The 24,378-nt window shown below is 41.9% G+C and overlaps 2 protein-coding genes across 2 annotated transcripts in view; one reads left to right on the forward strand and one right to left on the reverse strand.

Annotated features, from left to right (window-relative positions):
- The window catches only part of Atp10a (ATPase phospholipid transporting 10A (putative)), a 183,253-nt gene that overhangs the window by 146,917 nt on the left and 11,958 nt on the right, over positions 1-24,378 (forward strand). The window contains 8 exon segments of the mRNA XM_046428816.2: positions 1,644-1,855; positions 3,251-3,445; positions 5,882-6,449; positions 11,051-11,154; positions 11,246-11,372; positions 16,567-16,751; positions 22,472-22,802; positions 24,210-24,286. Coding sequence (XP_046284772.1) covers positions 1,644-1,855; positions 3,251-3,445; positions 5,882-6,449; positions 11,051-11,154; positions 11,246-11,372; positions 16,567-16,751; positions 22,472-22,802; positions 24,210-24,286 — 1,799 coding nt within the window.
- On the reverse strand, positions 7,892-8,411 carry LOC124082352 (large ribosomal subunit protein eL43-like). The gene has a single exon (XM_046428832.2). The coding sequence runs from the start codon at positions 8,371-8,373 to the stop codon at positions 8,020-8,022; it is 354 nt and encodes a 117-aa protein (XP_046284788.1). The 5' UTR covers positions 8,374-8,411; the 3' UTR covers positions 7,892-8,019.

Consider the following 24,378-nt stretch of genomic DNA (forward strand, 5'->3'; position numbering starts at 1 on the left):
CCTCAAAAGTCTCATTGAAGTCACTGGAGTCAGAAAATATCTCACACCAGCATTGGCCCCATCCCTGGCCCCACATCCTGGGAGGCATGAAGGCAGTCCTGAGAGGTGGCTACATTGAACTCTGATACCTGGTAACCAGTGGTGGAGGAGATGGGATGGGCAGGTATTCCCTTTGCAGGAAGAAGCCAAGCTCCAAATGCACTAGCTAGAAAGTAGACATAATCTTGTGTCCAGGCTTTGCCTTTTCTTGCTGTCCAGTGTCACCAAACTGGGATTAGTGTCACCTAAGAGCAGGTAGGATGTTTGAGAGGAATCAAACATCCCTGCTGCCTGGAATCTTGTATCAGCCTTCTAATAGTGGTCAGGTGACTTCCTCTTCTGTCTCCCCATTTCTCATCTATAAAGGAAAGTCTCTTAAGATGTGTTCGATACATAGGCTTTTCCCACATGGCTGATAAGTATCTTGGGCATCCTTTTCTCTGGGCAGCTTCTCAGCAGGCTCCCTCGTGTAAAGATTCCTTGTAGTTCTGCCCAGCACGGCATGCACTTGAAGTTCTAATTAAGTGCTTATTTTGAATGGGTAATTCTCATGAATAGTCTCCTTGTTGCTCATCTATGAAGAAGCAAGCCATCCTAACTGGGAAAACCAGGGAAATTTGTTAAGGATCATTGGTTAACAAGCAACTCTTCATACTACTTACCAAATGCCCCCATGGCCTCAGGGACTTTGCTCCACAGTGCCCCCTAAGGGCTCAAGTGCAGCATCACAATCACCCTGTCTGTAAGTGATCCTCCTGTGCGTGATCTTAGGAGGAGTTTAAGCCTCCCTGATCTGCAGCACTTCATAGGAACAAAGCCTGGACGTGTGATTGTGTCTATTTTCTAGCTAGTGCATTTGGAGCTTGGCTTCTGCCTGCAGAGAGAATACCTGCCCATCCCACCTTCTCCCACCAGTGGTCACCCTGTCCACTTGTCCTTGACAAGGAGGTTGGCACCAATGAGTGCTCTCATCCCAGCTGAAGTCCCATACATTTATTTCAAAAGATTCACAATGCCTCATCTGCCTGGAAGGCCCCTGTGAGGAAAGTGGGCCCTATAAGCCCATGCATGATGGGCAAATCCTTAAGTCCTCTTGTGCAGGCCAGGCCTGCACGTTCTGCCCTGCTTCCTCCGGGCCACCTGCTGGCCCAATCCAATGTGCACTTTGGTTCTACCTAAAAGAAGACCTGCCCACACCTGACTTGTTGGGTGAGTAGACCACTGTATCATACTGGAAAGGATCCAGGCTTTGTCTTCCTTTGGGCCTGGGTGCCACCATCATCCTTCTGTGACTGTGTCTTGTGACTTTAGCAAGCCCCTAAGTTTTCTGAAATGAGGCTTGGTCTGTTCATCTGAGAAATGGGGTTGAGAATATCAGCCTCCTTAGGCTGACCTGAGAGTTCAGATAAACAAGAATATGCTCTAACCTCTGTCAGTGGTTAGTCCCTTAAATGTGGCCTTGCCTTTAGAAAGTGAAGGTACTGAGTGCTCTGGGCACCCTGCCGAAATCCTCATGAAACCTAAAAGGCCCTGAATTGGCTCAGTCTGCTAAACCTGCTCAAACTGCTCCCATGATTTCTTACTCTGTGTTCCTGTCCTCACAGCCCAGCGTCTGGCCAGATACCAGGAGGCAGACTCAGAAGAGGAGGAGGTGCCCAGGGGGGGCTCATCCCAGCGTGGCAGTATTGGGAGCCACCAGAGTGTCCGGATCCTACACAGGAGTCAGAGTACAAAGTCCTACTGGCGCACAGGCAGCCGGGCTGAGGCCAAGAGGGCTAGCATGCTGTCCAAGCACACAGCTTTCAGCAGCCCCATGGTGAGTGTGCAGGCACGGGCACATGGCCCTTTGAGAGGATGCCCAGCCTGCCCTCCTGCTTTCTTCCACTGTCATTTTCTTCAATCACCAAAGGTGTCTATATTTAATTATACAAATAAGCTTTTGCTGGGTCGTTTGGCTCTGCTCAGTTAGCAGAAGTTTTTCTGGCCAGTATCTTCTCCCCACTGTTGTATCTTTTCCAAAACACTGACACAGCCTCTTTGCCATACGTCTATGGCTGGGTGATTGCCAGGTGAGCCACCCACCAAGGGCGATGGAGAAGAAGCTGTCCTGCCAAATGAAATGAATAAAACATCAGAGCAAAATGACAACTGTGGAAAAGCAAAGTCGATCCCCTCCCCTCAAGTAGTTAATTATTTGAGCCTAAATCGAGTGGCACTATTTTCTTCCTTGCCTTGTCAGCTGTCCATGCGTTTATAGGCCACCGCCATCAGGCAGGGAAATTTCGAGAAACCAGAGACAAATTCCAAAAGATACTTTCACTTATGAAATGTTTTAAGAACAGAGGGAAAAATACATTGTGAGTTGCTTCATTTTTTATGTCCTTCTATGCCCACATAGAAGCCACCACTTAAATGGGGTGGCCTAGAATTGTGGACTCCGATCAATGGGTTTACATGGGGATGCCAAAAGGGTCTCTGGGAGACCCAAGGGAAACTGTATTGGAACAAGTTTTCCTGACAACATTTCTGCACCACATGTCAAAAGTGTTCAAACTTTCTGACGTAGTAATTTAATGATTCAAAGATTGGTGTTTGCAGAAGTTTATCAAGATGTTATTTATATCAGCAAAATGGTGAAAAGAAGTCAAACTATCCAGTGATCAAGAGATGGTCAGATAAATGATGGTATATCCATCCATTTTGAAGTTATTAAAAAATGTGTTTTTATATAATCCTTAAAGCCATGGAAAACTTCAGATAGTATAATGTTTTGGGTGGAAATGGAAACTGCCAATTTGTTATAACATATTTTGATTATGTGAAATTTAAATATAGAGATAAAAGCCTGCAAGGAAATACAGAAGCATATTTTTGAAAAGTAAATATTTTGTGGGATAATAGGATACAAATTTGTTGAATTTTTCTAGGCTGACACATGTTATTTTGCAATAATATATCTTAGATATATTGTTTCATAAGAAATATATATTTACTATACATAAGAATATGCATTTTTTCCATATGTAAATGATACATTTTATACAATTAAAGTTATATATAATGTAAAATTATAAAATGAAATAAGTGTGTATGTGAGGTGGAGTTCTGTTTATACCTTTTAATAAAACCAAGGCTCCTTAAATAGGTAAGCACGAAGATCCTTGGCAGTTTACTGGTTCAGACTCAACATGTGTCTCCATTTTCTCCCCAGGAGAAAGATATTACACCTGATCCAAAGCTGTTAGAGAAGGTGAGCGAGTGTGACAGGTACCTGGCCATATCAAGGCACCAGGAGCACCCTCTGGCCCAACTTTCTCCAGAGCTGTCTGACGTCTTTGATTTCTTCATTGCGCTTACCATCTGCAATACAGTAGTGGTCACATCCCCGGATCAGCCACGACAGAAGGCAAGTTGTGGAGTATCCCCAAGAGCACATGATGCCCTTGATCTTCTCAAAAACCCTTCTGGTAGTCTTCCTGAGGGTGAGCATGCTTCCCTTTCCTTCAAGGAGCTGCTCTCAGGTTTAAGAAAGATGTAGCAGGGTGCTTCACACAGGGCGAAACAGTGCATTGGTTCTGTAGTGTCATCCCAGGCTGCAGTGGACAGGTCAGGACTGAGGCCATGTGGGAGAGGACACATTGCCAGGGACACCTTCTGTGCCTCAGACAGGAAGGGCATAGAGTGGCCACCTGGACCCTGTTATAGGGTGGACAGGTGAGTTCAGGAGGCTCCAGCTGCCTTGGTACTTCTTCTGCTACCTGGCCTTGAGCAGGGGCAGAAGGCAGGCTACCCAATATGACCTACCCAGAGTCTCAGGTCTCAGATTACCAAAGAAGAGGAGAAAGGAAGGATTGCGTACCCCGACTTTGGGACAACATGCTTGGACTTCAATCCTTACTTAAGGCTTTTAGACGTGTTGTTCCCATCTCTGTGCTTTTTTGGGATGTGGGGCAGTGGTGAGGATTTATGGAAAGGGCTCAGATTCGGGTTTGGCACACAGCAAATTATGTAATGTTAATAAAGACGTTTAACATTGTCCTTCAAGGAGAAGTAGTCAAGGATCAATCACAGGTTACTTAGGGTGGTGGAAATAGAAGTACCCAAGTTAGTTTTGGATTGGCCCAACATTAAGGCTTTCCCTTAAGACAGGAAAGGTTTGATGTGTGAAGGGATCCTGAATAATCCAAGTACTCCTTAGGAAGTCCTGCAGGTGGGCCACGTTGCTTGAGGGCTGTGCGTCAGCATGGGTGTATATATTTAGAAGCTAGGCACTTTGGAATGGATAAAAGGAAGGTGTATGAGGGCTGGATGTGTCATAGACCTGTCCCTATACCTTCCTAACCTCCAGGATCAGCCCTTCCAGCAGGCTCCACTGATGAGCCATTGGCAAGTGATGTGGGGTGAATAGGGTGGGTCATGCTCTCTGCTGAGATAGCATATCTGACAGCAGCTGCCACCCCACTGTGCTCTTATTCCTGCTATGCCAGCCTGCTGAGGCCCCAGTGCACCAAGTGGATCCCAAGTGGACAGGTCTGGACACTCAGAAACCACAGGCTTGTGCTGCCAGCCCTGGGCAGGAGCTGCTTCCTACTATAGCATGTAGCTGCCTCTCAGCATCCCTTACCTGGCCTTCAGGATCTTCCACCACCCTGCATTAAAGCCTTCTGGCAGGCGCATCCCTGAATGGGGTATCTGTTTTCAAGGTTAGACCCTGCCTGTCAGACAGAAGCAATGTAGCAATTACTGAGTAAGTAAGAGACCCCATCACAACTGAGGCCATTCTGAAAGTTATACACGCTATGAGTTCTATGTAGGGAATGGAATATTTAGCCCACCCTTAGCCTGAGAATGAACATTTCTCCAGATCATTTCTGTTGCCACATATTGGTGAGTGCCACCTTCAAGAGCATTTGGAGCTATCGGGAGCTGTGGAAGGAATGTGTGCGTTCCCCTCCTGAATGTGTAGCATACATAAGGTCATTACATGTGACCTGGGGGAGTATCTCAGTGAAAGAGTATAGGCTTAGTGTAGGCTTGTGGATTCAATCCACAACAAACAAGAATAAGTCAAGTCATAGGCCTAAAGAAAAGGCACCTTTGTCATAGTCTGGTTCTGTTTGCCTTGCTTTACCAAATACCTGACTTTCTGGAAGCTAGTACTATAATTCACAACTTTGGACAACTATACTTAATCACAAAGTTTTAATAATAACTTAATATTTTGGTTGTTTCAACATTTGCTCTTTAAAGTATGGTCTCATTGCTCCATCATTAAACTTTTGGAAAGTTTAACAATTTTAGATATATATCTACATTTGTTATATATCTCATTTTGTTTTATTTCTTATTGTTATAGTTAAAGTATTTTTTAATGATTTAGATCCTGAATTTGTTTAAGTATGTATTTATGTATTTATAGCACTGGGGATTTAACTCAGGGATACTCTACCACTGAACTATATCCCAAACCTTTTTATTTTTTATTTTGAGACAGAGTCTTACTAAGTTTCCCAGGCTGGCCTTAAACTTTCCGGCCCCCTGCCTCAGACCCCCAAGTTGCTGGGATTATATGCATGCACCACCACACCCAGTGTCTATATATTTAATTTGTTGCAAAAGATTCTTTGGGCTTAGAAATGTGATTTGTACACTTAAATTTTTATGGACATAATTTAAAGGAATAAATTATCTTTGTTAAGTGACTTTATAATTGGCAAAAAAAAAAAAAAAAAAAAGCCAGGTTTTATGCCATGCAATGGTGAACACACTTCTCTGATTCTTTTATGCAAAGTCAGAGGATACTATCATCCCTTCACCTGTCTTCTGACTGCTTCTCTTGAAGGTGAGGGTAAGGTTTGAGCTGAAGTCTCCAGTGAAGACAATAGAAGATTTCCTCCGGAGGTTCACGCCCAGCCGCCTGACCTCTGGCTGCAGCAGCATCGGGAGCCTGGCTACCACCAAGTCCAGCCACAAATCAGGGTGCAGCTTCATGTCCGCTCTGTCCAATGACAGCATGCTTTTGAGGCTGGAGGAGAGGCTGGGCCAGCCCGCACCAGCCATTGCCAGCAATGGCTACAGCACCCCTGCAGACAGCTGGGAACCCAACTGCCCCCAGGAGCCTCAGCCAAAGCAGGAGCTGAGGTTTGAGGCCGAGAGCCCAGACGAGGCAGCACTGGTGTATGCAGCCAAGGCCTACAACTGTGCACTGGTGGATCGGCTACATGACCAGGTGTCAGTGGAGCTGCCCCACCTAGGAAGGCTCACTTTTGAACTCTTGCACACGCTCGGCTTTGACTCCATTCGCAAGAGGATGTCTGTGGTGATCCGGCACCCACTCACCGATGAGATCAATGTCTACACCAAGGGGGCTGACTCAGTAGTCATGGATCTCCTGCTGCCCTGCTCCTCAGGTACTAGCCCCTTCCCCTGCTGCACCCAATTCTTGGGAAAATTTTTTGAGAAATCTCCTAACCCAGTCTTGTGGGTGATGCAATTTTCATTTATCCTTTTTCTAAAACAATGCCCATTAGAAAATCTAATGGTTTCTTTCAATCACTATTTCCCAGTTTAAAGGTTTGGACTAAACTGCATTAGGGGTCTTTGATGACTGGATTCCTCCCTCAACCCTGCTCCAGAGCAGTGGTGTTGGGAGATTTCTTGTGGAGCATCAGGTTTTAAATCTGAACAGTGAAGATTTGAAACCTCTAGACTAAAAATCCTGGGAAGTACACTCCTGCCCTATGGACTGGGGGCATCTTTGAGGTCAAGACCACAGTTTTCAGCCTATGTGTGGAGCTGTCTCAGGCCACAATGTGGGGTGACAAGGAGGTATAGCTGCAGGTCTGTCTCCCACTACCCTCTGTCCTGACTTTGGGCTAAGCAGCAGCTCCATGTCAGTCTCTTTTATCCCTTTTGACTTAAAATGGGGATTAAAAACCACTGTTTTGGTTTTTGGAGGGTGGAACTTTATCCAGCAAAAGAGGCTATAAATCTTTCCAGCTAGAAATGCTCCTGAACTTGGGAGGCAAGGAGGGAGCCATACTTGTACAGTTAACCTAGTCCTCCCTCCTCCGTTACTCAAACGATTGAGGATGAGTGTCATCAGCTCTGGAGGTCAAGAGCAGGGTAGAGGTAAGGATGCTATTGGCAGCTGGAGGGGACCTAATAGGGGCTCTGTTGCCTGACCCCTGAAGCCTGGCTGTTTTCCATATCCTGAAGCAGCTTTGGGTACCCTGTGTTGTAAAATGTTATGCACTATAAAAGTCCTTCTGGAGTTTGGCTTCTACAGCCCTATTAACCATAATCTCAGTGTCCTATGACAGAACTCTGGATACCAAAGCCTGGGACTACCCTGTTGCCTAAAAATATGCTAGAGGATCTTTGCAGACTGGAATTTCATGTCCTCATCACAGAGTTGTGTCCTTCAAAAGGCATCTGATCTAAATTTGCAAATGTGTTTCTGAAAATAGTTAGACGACCAACTCTCGATAGGATGTTGCCTTTCTAGCTTTATGGTGGTCCTGTCGTAGTGTTGGCATAGAAACCAATTCATGGGCTGACATTGTATGGCAAGAAGCTTCTTCAATCTGATGTTTGATTCTTTTTTTTTCTGTTTTTTTTTTTTTTTTTTAGCTATATCCTTTGTGTATTTTAGCGCATTTTTACCTTTAAAACAAATTGTGTACAATTATGCAGTGTATCTCTGAGTAGTTGAACAGTGTTTTTTTAAAAAAACAACAACAACAACAAAGCTAAGTATATACCTAAGCCATAAGACTTAGTTTCATGACATTATCTTCTGACTACTGAGGAAAAAAGACCTGAATTACAATAATCCATTTCAGCAAAATTTTCCAATTCAAATTAGAAGGGTTTCAATTTACAAATCTTTTGAAAGGGCAATATTAATGCAATTCACATCAGAAAATCCAGTTAATACAATTAACAATAAACCACACTTTTGCTATATGGTAGAACTTTCTATTGGTCTTTCAATTCCTTCAGCCTTCTGACTGCAGACTTGACTGTGACGGCAGAAGTGATATTGTAGGTCCAGGCGCCACCAGCCACTGTTTTCATGCAGGAACCCCAGTGCCAGATCCCCACAGCCTGTCTCTTCATCTTGGTTTTGCCACAGAAAGAACAAGTGTACTTGGCGTGCTGACTGATTTCAATTTTCTTCACCATTTTCCGGAGGGAGGCACCATAGCGGGTCCCATATTTACCGATGATTCCGACTTTCTTAGTGCGTTTAGCTATGTCGCCACAACTTAGGCCCAAGACCAAAGAGCTTGATGTTTGATTCTTGTTTGCATTCACATGGAAGAAAAACATAGATGGGCCAAGTAGATTTTATTCTGCTACTCGAGACCACTTCTGTCCTATTTTGTGATTGTGCATTAAAGATAACGTAAAGGATCCCTATGCTTCAGTCTTTAACACACACTAACACACACAATGGCTCGTGTCTAAGGTAGAATGTCTGGACTTGCACTAGAATACAAGAGTGGGACAAAGGTAGTAGGAGAGGCCTGTCATGTCCTAGAAAGAAAGCTAGGAATCCTGTTGAGCTGTGCAAGGAAACAGGTTCCACAGAGGAGGCCACAGCAGTTGCCATTCTTGTATTCTCTACTAGTATATGTTTTTTAAATGAACAGAAAAATCTCAAATATAGACAAAACACAAAACTTTTATCACTAATTTTTGATAATAGCATTTGTGTTAGTCAGTTTTTCATCAGTGTACAAAATACCTGAAATAATTAACTTATAAAGAGAAAAGGTTTATTTTAGCCCATGGTTGTAGGTTTCAGCCCACAATTTGTTGGCCCTATTGCTTTTGGGCTATAACAGGCAGAATATTATGAGGAGTTCATGGTGGAGCATATCTGCTCACCTCATGGCCAGGGGGCCAAAAGGGAAAAGAAAGGTCAGGGTCTCACTACATTCCTTCTGAGGGCATACCCCCAGTGACCTAAAGACCTTCCATTAGACATCACCTCTTAAATTTTCTACCACCTCCCAACCATGCCAGTCTGCCACATGGGACTTTGGGGAACACTTAAGATACAAATTACAGCACTATTTTTTCATAAAAGAAGGACATTTTAACACTTTCTCCTCATCTCCAAATATTAAAGATGTCACAGAATTTAACCCATTCTCTTTCTTCAAAGAGCTTACGATACTTTCACCAAGAGGCATGTGTTGGTTAAACTGACCCAGTGGGAGAGAATGGGTTGTATTAGCAACGCATGGCTGAGTGTTTGTCTTCCCTGCCCCAGCAGGTAATTGTGTGTCCCCTTGTCCCAGGTACTCAGGGTCCCAAATGGTCCGGACTATCTCTATTTACTCTTCTAGATTTATTTTGACAAATGTGGTTAATCTTAAATTATATCCCTGCTCAGCTCTTTTTTCTACCTACCCAGAGATCCCTCCACCTTCCCTGTCCCTGGGACAACCAGAGTGCTCTATTGTTATTCTGATCTTGTGTGTGACAAGGGGGGTGGTATTGGGGATTGAATCCATGGCACTCTATCACTAGGGGTAACATCCCCAGTCCTTTTTGTTTTTATGTTGAGACAGGATCTTACTAAATTGCCTAGGCTGACCTTAAGCGTGTAATGCTTCTGCCTGAACCTCCCAGGTTGCTGGGATTATAAACATGTGCCACTCACCTGGCTTGTTATTTTTACTTCAAAGTTCAAAGAATCATCAGAATCTTGAAAGAGTTATCCACAACTTCTGAGAGCTAATATACCAGAGGTTTATCCATATCTTCTAAGACGCCTGTAATCCCAGTGGCTCAGGAGGCTGAGATAGAGAATCGTGAGTTCAAAGCCAGCCTCAGCCAACAGCAAGGTGCTAAGCAACTCAGTGAGACTCTGTCTTGAAATAAAATACAAAATAGGGCTGGGGATGTGGCTCAATGGTAGAGTGCCCCTGAGTTCATTCCCCTTATACGTACATATGTACATACATAAATACATACATACATACATACATACATAAATTTGAGCTTCATCTTCTCAGGAAATTTAAATCCCTAAAGCAAAGCAATCTAAAGCAACTCTTTTTATTCTCATTATCACCTCATTAAGGAGTCTTTTTTTAAAAAAAAATATTTTGGGGGGGTTGTAGATGGACACAATACCTTCATCTTATTTATTTATTTATTTTTATAATGCGCTGAGGATCAAACCCAGTGCATCACACGTGCCAGGCAAGCAGTCTATCACTGAGCCACAATCCCAACCCCTCATTAAGGAGTCTTTTAAAAAACAATTGACCTCTTGTGACATTTTAATTCCTCAGAGATGCTGTATATCTGTTTATGTTTCATGTATCTGTTTTGTACACAAGTGAGATTTTGTCAACTCCCAAGAACAAGTTGGCACTCCCTTGAAGAATTTGTCACCCTTTAGGAGAATGCAGGATATAGGGATAAGAGTGCTTCTTGCTAGGTCCAGCATGGGATGCCCTTGGAATAGTAGAAAAGCTTCCCCAAGGCCAAGACCTCAAGATTTAGGGTTGCAGATTTAGTAAATAAAATATATAGAATATTCAGTTAAATTTGAATTTCAGCTATATTTGAATTTCAGCTGCATCTCACATGAGGAGGCAGTATTTGGATGTCTTCTACTTTATTTGGTAAAACTAGCAATGATGTATGTTTTGAGGAGAGAAACTGCACTTTCTGTTAGTTTTCCATTTTTCATAAGTATTAGAATGGGCACCTTCCTTTAATAGGCTGGACCATTGATTCTGGATGTCTTTTGATGAGGTTTTTGTTTTCATGAGTTTCTCATTTCAACAAGTGATCTTAGAAATAGCTAATATGCATTTTGATGAGACCAATTAGTTGATTTATTTCTTTGAATTCTGTATGAAACTGTGCACATTATTTGAAAGTGATGAAGCAGACTGCGGGGGCGGGGGGGTGAATTTACTGCAGGGTGTTATACTGGGTGCCATTCCTTTTTATTCATGTTCCTGCTTCTACTCTGACCTAGATGACGCCAGAGGAAAGCATCAAAACAAGATCCGAAGCAAAACACAGAATTACCTCAACCTGTATGCAATGGAAGGCCTGCGTACCTTGTGCATCGCCAAGAGGGTGAGTGGGAACTGTCTCTGCAAAGAAGCAGAAGTGGGTGCCTCAACGTGTGCAGTGCCTGACACAGCATTCAACAGTGTATCTCACATAGGTTCTGAGCAAAGAAGAGTATGCCTGTTGGTTGCAAAGCCACTTAGAAGCAGAATCATCTGTGGACAACCGAGAGGAGCTCCTTTTCCAATCTGCCATTCGCCTTGAGACGAATCTGCATCTATTGGGTAATTATGCCTGTGATCTGCCTGTCCTACAGAGCAGTGTTGAATTTGAAGAGAGGGTCTTGGAGAGGATGCTGGTCTGGCTGTAGTCAGTGGCTGATCTGCATGCTCTGGACTTGGTTAAAGAACCACCTGGCTTGATGCCATTGGGTCCCCCAGCCTAGATGGTCCTTGAATGAACATGTTCACTGGCCTATTTCCATGGGGCCCATATGTACCCAGCATTCCATGATGGCAGTCAACTTGCCTCCCCTAGATCCAGCTCTTCCACCAAAAAGAGAGATGAGCAGCAAGTCTTTTGACAATTGAGGGTTGAAAGGATTTCAACCTCCTGGAAAAACAAGAGAAAGGGTTGTGCCCCAGAAACTGCTGCACTTTGCATTTTATGAATATTTTACAGATTCTTTGGAGATGAAAAGATAATGGGCTCATATTTACTAAAACGTGCTCATATTTCCTGTGTTCCTATTTATATTTAATAAATACTGAGAGTGTTAGCAATAAAATATTTATTATTTTTACGCTCATTTCAACATTTGAAATAATTAATTTTAACTTCATATTTATTAAATTAGTGAATAAATCACCTAAGTCCTTGTATGGGTAGAGTTTATTACTCTAGGTGTTCTCAGGAAGAGCTCATCATGACATTGACATTCCCTTTCATCCTAGATCCCATTCATTTTGCATAAAGTCCTAGAGAGTTTCTCTTTCTCCATTTAACAAAGAAAGGTTGCATTCACTTGGCTTCATTCTCTGGGCAGAGGAGTTGAGAAATCTATATGTCTTTATGTCTAATATAAAATATACTTAATATTAAATGGACTGATGTGCACTAGATATAATGAATACATGTAAACACTTCATATAATATTCCACTATACCCAACATCTATCTACGCCTTTTTCAGAGAAATTTCTTCCTAATTTGGATTCTATAATTAATATTCTAGTTGGGCAATTGTGTGAACATCTAAAAGAGGGGTTTTATACTTATCCTCCATTCTAGTTCTTTGTGTTAGGGTGAGGTCAGTGTCCTAGATAATCAAAAATTTTCAGAATTATGATTGAATCATGTCCTACTGTTGCCCTGAGGCAGATGGCTTTCCTCCAGGAGCATATGAAAATGGCTTTGATATGCGTCAGTTAAGGAACCAATGTGTTGCCTACATTGGGCATCAACAGTGTACTAGAGCATATTCTTGCCTGCTAACAAGAGCCCATTGTAAATTTTCAAGAATTTTGCAATAACGTCTTTCTATATTGCATAAAATTTCAAGAATTTCACAGTTTTTTCTTTCTTTTTTTTTTAACTTGTGGCACTGGGAATTGAACATGCAGAGCATGTGCTCTACCACTGAGCTACATCCCTAGCCCTCACAAGGCCTTTTGATGCCATGTTGGTAGACTGAAATCAAGCAAAGTAGGAGTGTTTACAGCACAGAAATGGGCAAACTGGACAGCTCAGCCTCCCTCCCACAAGCCAGTTGCCAACCACTTATGATCTTCTACTACCTGGTATATTTAAGTGATGAAGCCCAACCTGGAAGAAACAAGAGCCACCCACCATTTATTGTTCACCACAGCTTGATCTACAGGTAGGGAATTATGGGCTCTGTGTTGTAACTCCATTGTTTTAGGAAAGTGAAATGACGTATTTTTATTTTTCATATCCCAAAGCAAAATACTGCTTTCTAAATCTTTTCATTTAAGCGCTCATATTAAATAGCCCCAGAGAGCCACAAATAAATATCATCAGCAGAAAGGATCACCATTCACACTGTGTTCCTGAAATTTTCTTTTTCAAAATGTTCTGGCCAAGAACCTAAATCCAAATGACAACATTCTGCTCATTTTGCCTGGTGTTCTTGTTAGTTTCTCTAAATGTCATCTGGAACTCCCCAGTTGGTGACATCCTATCCCTTCTCATTGAAAGCCGTCTGACATCCCAGCACAGTGATGCATTGCACAGCACTAACTTCACTCCAAACTCTACCAATTACCCACGTTACAATACTTAGAAATGTCAGGCCCTCCCAAGGGTCAGATTGTAAAGAAGGTGGCATTTAGTCAAAGTCACATAAATTATATTGCAAACAGGCTACCTTGGAATGCTGAAGAAAGACACTAGACTTCAGATCATTCTAAAAGGGCTTTGCCCTTTTTTCCTCAGCCATATGTGATGCCCAGGTGGGCATACTTTCTCTAACTCTAATACTAATATATTACTTTCTTTGTAATACTATTCTGTGCTTGATTCAAACCAGCAGATTGTATAGGCAAGGTCTGTGGAGTGACCCAAGAAGAATCCCTTCACTAAGGTCAATTAGTTACTGAAATAAAAGATCTTATATTTTCAAGGTGTTAGGTTTTCCCTGAATAGATGAAAACTCCTTCAAGACTGCAGTTTACCTGCACAGACCTTCCCTGCTTTCTATCTTGGTAGATATTGTACTGAGGCACCCTGGCTGAGCAGCTGGGGGATACCAGGCTCTTTCTGCAGGAAGTTGTGATCTAGTGAAGGGTACAAAACTCATTGAGTTATGTATTAATCACTTCCCCCATTGCTGTGACAAAATATCTGAGATAATCAACTTAGAAGGCAGAAAGGTTTATTTTGGCTCATAGTTTCAGGTTTCAGCCCATGGATGCTTGGCCTATTGTCTTTGTGCCTGTGGCAAAGCAATACATCTTGGTGGGAGTGCATGGCAGAGGACACTGCTCACCTAATGGTGGCCAAGAAGTAAAAGAAAGAAAGGGCTGAGGTCTCAGTATTCCCTTTAAGAGCACACCTTTCTAATAGTAGGTATAAACTCTTTAAGGCCCCACCACTTTTCCATAGCACCATGGGCTGGGGACCATGTCTTTGACACATGCCCTTTGGGGGACATTCAGTATGTAAACTTTAACAAGTTATATACATAACAAGCACTGTAGGAGGAGCATTATCTTAGCTAACAGTAATCCATCATGGTTAGCTATTGTTATGATTACTAGATAATCATTATTTTTATCATTAAGTATAAATGAGGTTCTGTGATATAGGGAGGAAAGTAAAGTCATCCCTCCCTCTTTCTTCGGATGTCAAGGAATATATCACAGAAAGAATGACCCTTCAGAGACTCAGGCCACACATGTTCTTTCCTCCTGCTAGATCCCCAGAGGACTTGGGGTGGGGAGAGAGGCCAAGACCAAATGCCTTTCTAGTGCCTGAGTGGCCAGGTGTATGCTCACAGTGAGCACAGAGCATAACATAGGTGGCTTCATTCCCCAGCAGGTCTTAAGCCCCATACTCTGCCTGGTCTCCTTCCTATGGGAACTCTTAAGGTTCAAATCAGAGTAGAGCTTTGGTAAAATGTCTTTTCTTCCTTTCTGGACCCTTTGCAAGTTCCCACTTAGACTTTTAGTACATCCATAGAGTGGGAGGCAGATCTGATTTACTTCATAGACTACTTGAGCTGCAAGAGCAAAGACCAGCCACACTTCCCTCCAAGGGGCTTCTGAGGGGCTGGTGACATTCTGGTTCCTGAGCTTAGGGCTGGTTACATAAGTATGTGATTCTTTAAAAGTATATCCAAGTGTATACTTAAGAAATATTGTTTTTTACGTATATTTTACCTTGATTCTGTCTTCCCCTTTCCTATGCCTCCCAACTTGTTCATTCTAGGAGAAGAAAGGGCAAGAACATCTTAATTTGTTTTGACCATTGTTTAAGCCACCCAGTCTAAGTAAACAAATGTTTACTTCTTCAGCCTTGGAGGCTGGAAGTCTAAGATCAAGGCACCAGCAAATCCATTGTCTGTTGAAGGCTCTTTTGGTTTGCAAACAGCTGCCTTCTCTCTGTGTCCTCACATAGTAAAGAGAGATGATTTCTCTGGTACCTTTTTAAAATAGGATACTAATGCCATCAGGGACTGCATCCTCATGACTTCATCTAAACCTAATCACCTTCCAAAGGCTCTATATCTTAACCCTATCACATTGGGAATTAGTGCTTCAACTTGTGAATCTGGGTAGGTGGGGGACACAGACATGGAGTGCATAGTAGTGTCCCAGCACAGGGAACAGTGTGTCATGAAGGACTGAAGCAGGAATGGCTAAGAGCCCTCAGCCACGGCTACAGCCCAGGAGTACTTGGGCTACTGCTCACTTCTAATGCAGTAAAGAAAGCTAAAACATGAAAAAAATGGAGGCAGGCCCAAGCACATTTCTGCATCCCTTATCCAAAATCTTGGAATCCAAAGTGTTTTGGATTTTAAGTATTTTTCATTTTGAAATACTTGTGTGATACATAATGAAATATCTTGGGGATGGGACCCAAGCCTGAAAACTGAAATTCATTTATGTTTTTTATACTGTATGCCTTATACATATAATCTGAGGATGATCTCATGTATTATTTTTAATGCACCTGCATTTTGGCTGTGACCTGTCATATTGAGGATGGGTGTGGAATTTTCCATGTAGCATCATGTTAGTATTCATAAGGTTTTATAGTTTAGAGCATTTTGGATTTTATATTTTTCTGGTTAGGGATATTCAACCTATAGTATATTTTTCCTAACATGGTGAGACCAATAAGGCTACCTCTTAATTTTTTGATTGTGCAAAAAAAATTCTTTTTCAGGATAAGGTTGGTTTCAAGATTTAAATAATGTGTCTGCCCTTGCCATCTGTTTTGATAGAAAATGGTTAATACTATTGAGAACAAACATGTGAACTTCATTTACTAGAAGCTTTCCATGGGAGAGGTAATTTCTAAGAGTTAAAAAACAAAAAAAATCCCTCAAAATATGGTCATTTCTATCACCTCACCATGAGGTTTGTTTTCAAGCTATCTGTAAAGTTACAAGTTAGCTGCCTGATAGTCAGAAAGAATTCAAGGTTCTTTGTTTTAAGTATACACAGTTATGCTCAGTGACTCTCATTTGTTCCTCCTACACATTCTTGACTGAGTCATATCAAGAGAGCTATCACAAGTGTCCACCACTGCCCTGAAGTGGTGAATCATCAATGTGTGCTTCCAAAAGGCACTTCCTGCCATTAGATGTCAGATGCAACTGGTAGCTGAGCCCGAGCAGCTCCCAGTCAATAGGGACTGTGCTGTCACCTGTCTTTGGTGTGTGGGATTTGAATCCCATCAAGAGTTGGAGACATGTGAAGAGAGGGCTCACTCACACCATTGCCCATTTGACCAGGTGCCACAGGAATCGAAGACCGCCTACAGGATGGAGTCCCTGAAACTATCACTAAATTGCGTCAGGCAGGCCTACAAATTTGGGTTCTCACTGGTGACAAACAAGAAACAGCCATTAACATTGCATATGCCTGCAAACTTCTGGACCATGATGAAGAAGTCATCACCCTAAACGCCGAATCCCAGGTAGGTGGATTTCGGGAAACCTTTGTTCCTCTTGGGATGGTCTTGTGTCCTGTGGGACCACCATGACAGGACTCTTGTTGGAAGACCACCTGGAAAGCTTCCATTCTGTCAGCTACTGTGAGAAGGACCCTTGCCCACTATATATCCCTCTTAGCACCTGTGTCATGTTTCTGGGACTTAAGATGTGCTTGTCATTGCCTTGGAAGATGTGGCATTTGCTGGAGTTTCTTGGCGTCAAAGGAATACACATCTGAGTTTTGCTAGTGCAAAGTGCAGCCTCTTTTTTTATTGATTTTTTTTTCTTAAATAAATGACAGTGGAATGCATTACAATTCTTATTACACATATAGAACACAATTTTTCATTTCTCTGGTTGTATATAAAGTATGTCCACAATAATTCATGTCTTCACACACGTCCTTTGGATAATGGTAGAATGTGATGGACCATTATCCAAAGTGCAGCCTCTTTTACCAACATACTACTCATGTTGACAGTATCAGAAATTTTTTTATGAGGTTATGTATGTAAAAGTGGGGTCAGGATAGCACTGACTTCCCTGGGATTATTAACTGTCTCCTGGATGCCCCAACAGGCATTAAACATTTTTGTTGTCAGGTCACATCTGTTTAAATCCTCAAGTATGTAGCAAGTATCTACTCCATGTACTGTCACAATCTAGGCCCTCATGCCACATCTGAGCTCCCCTTGAAGGATGTTCTCATGCTGGCTCACAAGTTTTGTGATGGAGCAGCGAGCTGTATCTGCTTCATTTTTCCCTGGCCTTCTCAGAGTGGTGAAGGCTCCCACAGTCTCTTTGGGACTCACACACAGATTCGGCCTTCCTTTCTCACTTCCACATCCAGACCTTCAACTGTCAAGACCTCAGAACACTGACACTGAGAGTCACTTGTTCATAGCATTACCCTATTAACTTTTAATGTCTGTGGGATCAGTAATTTATGATATTGGTAATTTGCTTCTTTTCTTTTGGTCAATTTTGGTACTAGCCTATCAATTATATTGACCTTTTCAAAGGACATGTTTTGGTTTCATTGATTTATTCCCTCTCTGTTTTCTGTTTTATTGATACCTGCTCTTTGTTATTTCCATTTTTTTTTTTTTGCTTGTTTTGCTTTTATTTTACTCTAGTTTCTCAAAATGAATTCTTTGGTTACTGATTCGAGAACATTTTTCTTTTCTAATATAAGCAACATAGGTTATAATTTTTTCTGTAGGCACTGTTTATCTGCATCTCACAATTTTAAAGAGCTGTGATTTCATTTACATACAGTTCAAAACAGTTTTTTAATTTTTTTTTTCCTTAGGGCTTCCTGTTTGACTCATGGATTATTTACAAGCATTATGTTTTTTGGTTTTTCATTTCCAAGGGTTTGGAGAATTTCCTCCTATCTTGCTGTTACTGATTTCCAGTTTAATTCCATTGTGGTTGGGCTTGCATTTTACGATTTTGATTTTTTGAAATTTATTTTTATTTTATTTTATTATATTTTTTTGCCATACTGGGGATCAAACCTGGGGACATTCTATCACTGAGCTACATGTCCAGCCCTCATTAGTTTTCTTTTTTTGGAGGGGGGAGGGTAAATCTTTTTTTTGGACATCGATGGGCTTTAAGTTTATTCATTGATTTATTTATATGTGGGCCTGAGAATTGAACCCAGTGCCTCACACATGCTAGGCAAGCACTCTACCACTTCACCACAACATTAGTTTTTATTTTGAGGCAGGGTCTCACTAAGTTGCCCAGACTTTCCTTAAACTTGTGATCCACCTGTCTCAGCTTCCTGAATCCCTGAGATTACAGGCATGCAATAGCCTGTTTTTCTTTTTAATGACCCACAGTATGTTCTCTCTTGGCGATTGTTATGTTCCCTGGAAAGAATGCTTGCATGATCCATTTGTGGTGTCTTCTACAAATGCCAATGACATTTGGTTGTAAAAGGAGTGGCTCAATTCTTGTATATTAGGGGTCAACAAACAAGGCTTCCCAAGTTGCCTTGTGGCACGATCCCCCTTTTGTTTGAAGAACGTTCTTTATTTCATCTTTATTCCTGAAGGATATTTTCATTACATACAGAAAATTGAAATGGCAGTTCTTTTCTTTTAACACGTGAAAAATATTTCTCTTTCCAGACGCCATAGTTTCTAAAACGAAATCATAGTCATTTGAATCATTGTTATCTTTGAACTAATGAATTGTTTTTGCCTAGCTGCTGCTAGACTTTATCCTTGTCTTCTGTTTTAAGCAGTTTGATTATGACGTGTTTCAACATGATTTGCTTTTGATTTATACTCTGGGATCCGATTATCTTCTCAGATCTTTTGCCAAGTTGGAGGTCTTTTCAGCCATTATTTCTTCAATGTCTTTTCTGTACTTTGTCTTCCTCTTCTGGTACCTGGTTGACCTAAATGTTCTGTCTTTTGATATGGCCTCAGTGGTCGTGGGGATTTCTTTGCTTTTGTTTGTTTTTTTTTTTTTTTTCTTTTTAATTTTTTTCCTCTGTTGTCCAGGTTGAATAATTCCTATTGATCTATGTTTGAATTCACTGAAATTTTCCTATTACCTTCTTTCTACTACTAAGCCCATTTGGTGAATTTTTTAAAATTAGCTTAGTATATAGAATGTTTTCATATTTACAGAAAAGTTGGAAAGACTACAGAGAGTACCCATAACCACACCCAGTTTGTCTCTGATGTACTTATACAAGCGTAGTACGTTTATTATATTCATGAACCAATATTAGTCTGTTATTACTTACTGAAGTCCACACCACATGCAGAGTGCCTTAGTTTTGCCTAACATCCCTTCTCTGCCCCAAGGATCTCATATTACATTTATTTATCATGTCTTCCTTGACTGTTCTTTGCTGTGACAGTTTCTTATACTCTGTTTTTGCTGACGTTGGCAGTTTTGAAGACTCCTGGCGAGGTATCTTATGGAATGACACTATAATGGGATGTGTCTGATGTTTTCTCTCTGACTAGAGTGGAGTTTGGGAAGTGCAAGGACATAAAGTGCCATTTTCATCTCATCACATCACATCACTGTGACATCACTGTGATGTTGACTTGGTGTCTGTCAGGTTTGTCACTATAAACTTATTCTTGTGCTCTTTTCTATGCTGAGTTCTTGGGTAGGAAATCACTATGTAGAACTCACCCTTAAGGAGTGTGGACTTACAGCCTGCCTCCTGGAGGGCAGAGAAGCTAGGTAAATTGTTTAGAATTCAGTGAGCTTTTCATTTTGGTTAATGCACTTGGGATTCTAAAACTTCTTTTTTTCTATATGTTGTCTATGGTTCTGTTTTTTGTTGGTTTGTGTTTTTCGGTTCACCTCACAAAATTCATGCTTACTTCTTGGAACATTTTTATAATGGCTGTTTTCAAGCTCTTGTCAGATCACTTCAGCATCTTTGCTGTCTTCTGTTGTCTTTTTCTACCATAATATGATATTTTCCTGGTTCTTTGTACATGGAGAAGCTTTGGATTATATCATGGGTGTTTTAAATACTATATTATGAACCTCTTGTTGTTTTTAATTTCTATGGAGGATACAGATTTTGGGTTTTTTTTTTTGTGTGTGTGTGTGTGTATGTGTGTTTGATCAACAGGTGATCAACACCTGAACAGTGGTAAATTTGTTTCGCCTTTGTTGTGCTCTTAGCATCCCTCTTAGAATCTGTATTTTTACCCTCCAGAGGTCAATTTGGAACTAGGGTGGCAGTCTATGCCAGAGTTTAATTTTCAAAGGCATTGTTACATTTAGGGTTATTATCATGTGTATACAGCTTATGGATGAACCCAGGAATTCATAAACAACATTATGGGATCAGTTAGCCAAATCCCTCTTTACAATCTTTCCAGTACTTTCTGGTTCCCTAGGGACCCCCATATTCAGTCCTGAGCTAGAAGACTGGTGTCTGAGCTACCTTATTCTGCCCCTTATTTCCCACACCTCCACCTGCATCCAAGGATAGGTCAGAAACAATAAAGGCAGAAGTTATCATGTCCTCTTGACATCACAGTTCTGTGACTAAAAGAAAAGCTCATTTCCCTCAGTCTTTGACAGGAGATGGTCCCACTGATAGCGCTATTCCTGTCAGTGCACCATGGCAAAATCATCTGAGACTGTGTTGGAAAGAAGAGAGGAAAAATAAACACATAAAAGTGGAGATTTCCTTCATCTTCCCTGAGCATTAGGTATTCCTTGTCTTTTGTTTTTTTCTCCTCAAGCCAGAACTAGGGGGATTTTCCTGGAGCTGTCCTCTGTCCTCTATCCTCAGGTTCCCTGGTAACTTGGGCCATGCAGGGATTACCAAAATAAAAAAATAAATAAAATGGAAAACTCAGGCTGGCATTGTGGCTCAGTGGTAGAGCACTTGCCTAGCATGTGTGAGGCCTTGGGTTTAATTCTCAGCACCACATATAAGTAAGTAAAATAAAGATCCATTGACAACTAAAAAAATATTTTTAAAAAAAGATGGAAAACCCAATACCCATTCCCTGTCCTTAGCATGTAGTCTTTCCCCAATCTAATTGCTACTATTTCTTTTTTACTTTCAGAGTTCACAAATAGTTTCTTTTTGCATTCTGTCCAGTTATAATAGTGCATTCAAGGGAGAGATGAGATGGAGTGCTTGTTTCATCCTACCTAGACTTAGCCTAGAATAGTGCTTTGTGCTAGGACCAAGAATTCAAGGTGCTGCTAGGATGGCATCTACATTCTCTTCAAAGCCTCCCTAGTTACCACCATGTCCCTCTATCCATCCTAGAAGCATATTTCCCCAACTCCAATTTTCACATCTCCAATATCAGTTTTGAACATGACCGTCTTTGACTTGCTATAATCATGAGTTTTTGTGTTACTAGCTGCTTGATTCTCATCCAAGAGGCAAAAACTATCCTTTAACTATCCTTTCTCGTTCTGTTTTCCTTAGTCTTGCTTTGTTTTCTGGATACAATACGTCTTTGATAGCATTGGTTGAACACAGTTGGATTTCCATAGTATGTTGCCAGGAGTTGATCACTAAGCCAGTAGCTCACTATGGAGGACCAGGAGTCACTCAGCACTTCCTCACATTGTGTTTATTCCCAGAAGTAATCATCCCTTCTGGGGCTCCATTCCTGTCCCTGATTCCTAATGTAGATTTTCTTCCTCTCTCTCGAATTCAGATCCAGGTTTGGAAGGACACAGCCAATTAAAAACCTCAATAATTATGATTTATTAAATTTCTTTTCCTTGTGGAATTGGAAAGAACACTGATAATTACATTTATTTAGGGGTTAATCACAACAAAGGCTTTGAAAGAGCTTTTCATCCAACTCTTGGTAGCTTAGAAGGAAAGAAGAAGAGTTAGTCAAGGGCCTCAGGGAAGTATAGAGACATGCAGGTGGGGATCCTCACCCTAACTAGCTACAATTACAGCCAAATGTCTCCAAGTGAAGATACTCCATTCAGAACTTTTCACTGTGTGATGGGTGATAAACTACAATCTCACAGAAACTTGGTGCACTGTCTTCTGTGCTGGAAGTCATGCTCTTCAGCTGCACTTAGCTTCTGGAGGGCAGCCTTTTAGGCAGCCAGATACTCCAGTCTGGAGTCCTAGAAGGATCATCAGCTCAGATATGTTGAGGCAGGTGACTTGGGTCTGTGGTGTGGTCCCTAGTGAACTGGTGCCGTCTCCTGTCTGTTTCAGGAAGCCTGTGCAGCCCTGCTGGATCAGTGTCTGCACCACGTGCAGTCCAGGGGTTCCCACAGGCCCCCTGAGAAGACCGAAAGCTCTGTGAATGTGGGATTCTCCCCTCTGTACCTGGCCTCCGCCACACCCACTGTCTCTGGCCCCAGCCCAAGCCTTGTGATTGATGGAAGAAGTTTGGCCTATGCCCTTGAGAAAAACCTGGAGGACAAATTTCTTTTCCTCGCCAAGCAGTGCCGCTCAGTTCTCTGCTGTCGGTCAACCCCTCTGCAGAAAAGTATGGTGGTAAAGCTGGTCAGAAGCAAGCTGAAGGCCATGACCCTGGCAATAGGCAAGTATCCAGGCTGACCAGGCAGGGGCCCATCTCCCCCAACTGTCTCATTCAGCTGCTTTCTCCCAAGCAGTCTCGTTTCTATCTAATACTCTCCCTTGGAAAACCATAACATGGGAAAAGCATTTCTCTTCATTGTTTTTCATTTATAAAATCATACTCTATGTGATAAAGTGAGAAACATGTTCCAAATATAAAAATTTACAATGGAAAGCCACAAAATATAGTGGTAGGTACAGGTACATGTCATGAAGTTGGTAGTACAGTGCTAATTTAGAAGATGGAATTTACACTGTTTCTTGGGAGACAGAACATTAGAGACCTGCCTGTCCCAGGCAGTCCTGGAAAAAGTGAGGGGTCTACATGATCAGTGTTAACCCAGGCCAACTAAGAAAGAGGGAAGAGACAAGGGCAGGGGTTTCTGGTCTCCATGCGGCTGCTGGGGTCCAAGGCTCTACAATGTTTTAAGGACCCAGACAAATGATGATCAGAATTCCCATAGCTCATCTGGCTGACTGTTCTAAGACAAGCATTTCATTAAATAAATCCATTATCAGATATAAATGGCTGTACTACTTTACATCATTTACTTAAGGATTGACTGTGTATATAATGGAACTTTTCCTTGCAGGTTCTACTGGCCTGGAGAACCTTCCAGGTTCTTCTCCAGTGACACAGTGGTGGTGACTTTCCATATTATGTAACACTCCAAATTTGTATATCTGCACCTTTTATTATTTGTATAGCTTGAAATATATGCTGTGATTTGGGCTGTTCTGCTTCCCAGTTCCAAGAAGTGTTACTGTTACTGAGTGATAATTACTCTATGTCCCTGGTTGTCCTTTCCTAAAGGTGTTGAGGGGCCCGACTTATCCATGTGTTCCTATACATTTGTCTATCAGCAACTTGATAAAATAAATGGGTCCCAAGGTTTACACATTAGTTAATATGCTGACTGGTAATCAAGATGCAAAAAGAGCTGCATGGTGTACACTTCTTCACTTTGTTTTGAAAACTGTTTGGGAGAGTATGACTTGGAGTAGCCTTGGCTACCTGGCTGCAGTAGTTGAGTAACTATAATAATGATGAAATGATAGCATCTTTCATTGTACCCAATATATATTAAGGGCTCTGTAGGAACTGACAGTGAAAAAGGAACACTAAATTAGAAGGTAATTTGGTACTAGCCTGATTTCTGGTGTGGCTGGCAGTTCAGATGTCTTACTATGGTTTGCTCTGACTGCTTAACTCAGTTCTCCCAGGGAAGGTGCTGTACTCTTTTCCCTGATCTTCCCTAATACTATTTCACAGGACTCAGTCCAGTGGGGACCCCAAGAAGATCCATCGTGTCCACTAGATTCTGCACATCTCATCTCAAATGATTCTTCCCACCTGTGCTGTTTCTAGGTGATGGAGCCAATGATGTCAGCATGATCCAGGTGGCAGACGTGGGTGTGGGCATATCAGGCCAGGAGGGCATGCAGGTAAAGACCAGTTGGGGCTGTCCCTAGGCACCAAGTGGCCCCCATTGGCCTCTTATACTGTCTTGCCATGAGCTGCCCCGGACTTCCCCTGG

The sequence above is a fragment of the Marmota monax genome, unplaced genomic scaffold (genome assembly GCF_021218885.2).
Source record: "Marmota monax isolate L192 unplaced genomic scaffold, Marmota_monax_Labrador192_F-V1.1 WCK01_AAM20220418_F8-fsc00179, whole genome shotgun sequence".
Lineage (NCBI taxonomy): Eukaryota > Metazoa > Chordata > Mammalia > Rodentia > Sciuridae > Marmota > Marmota monax.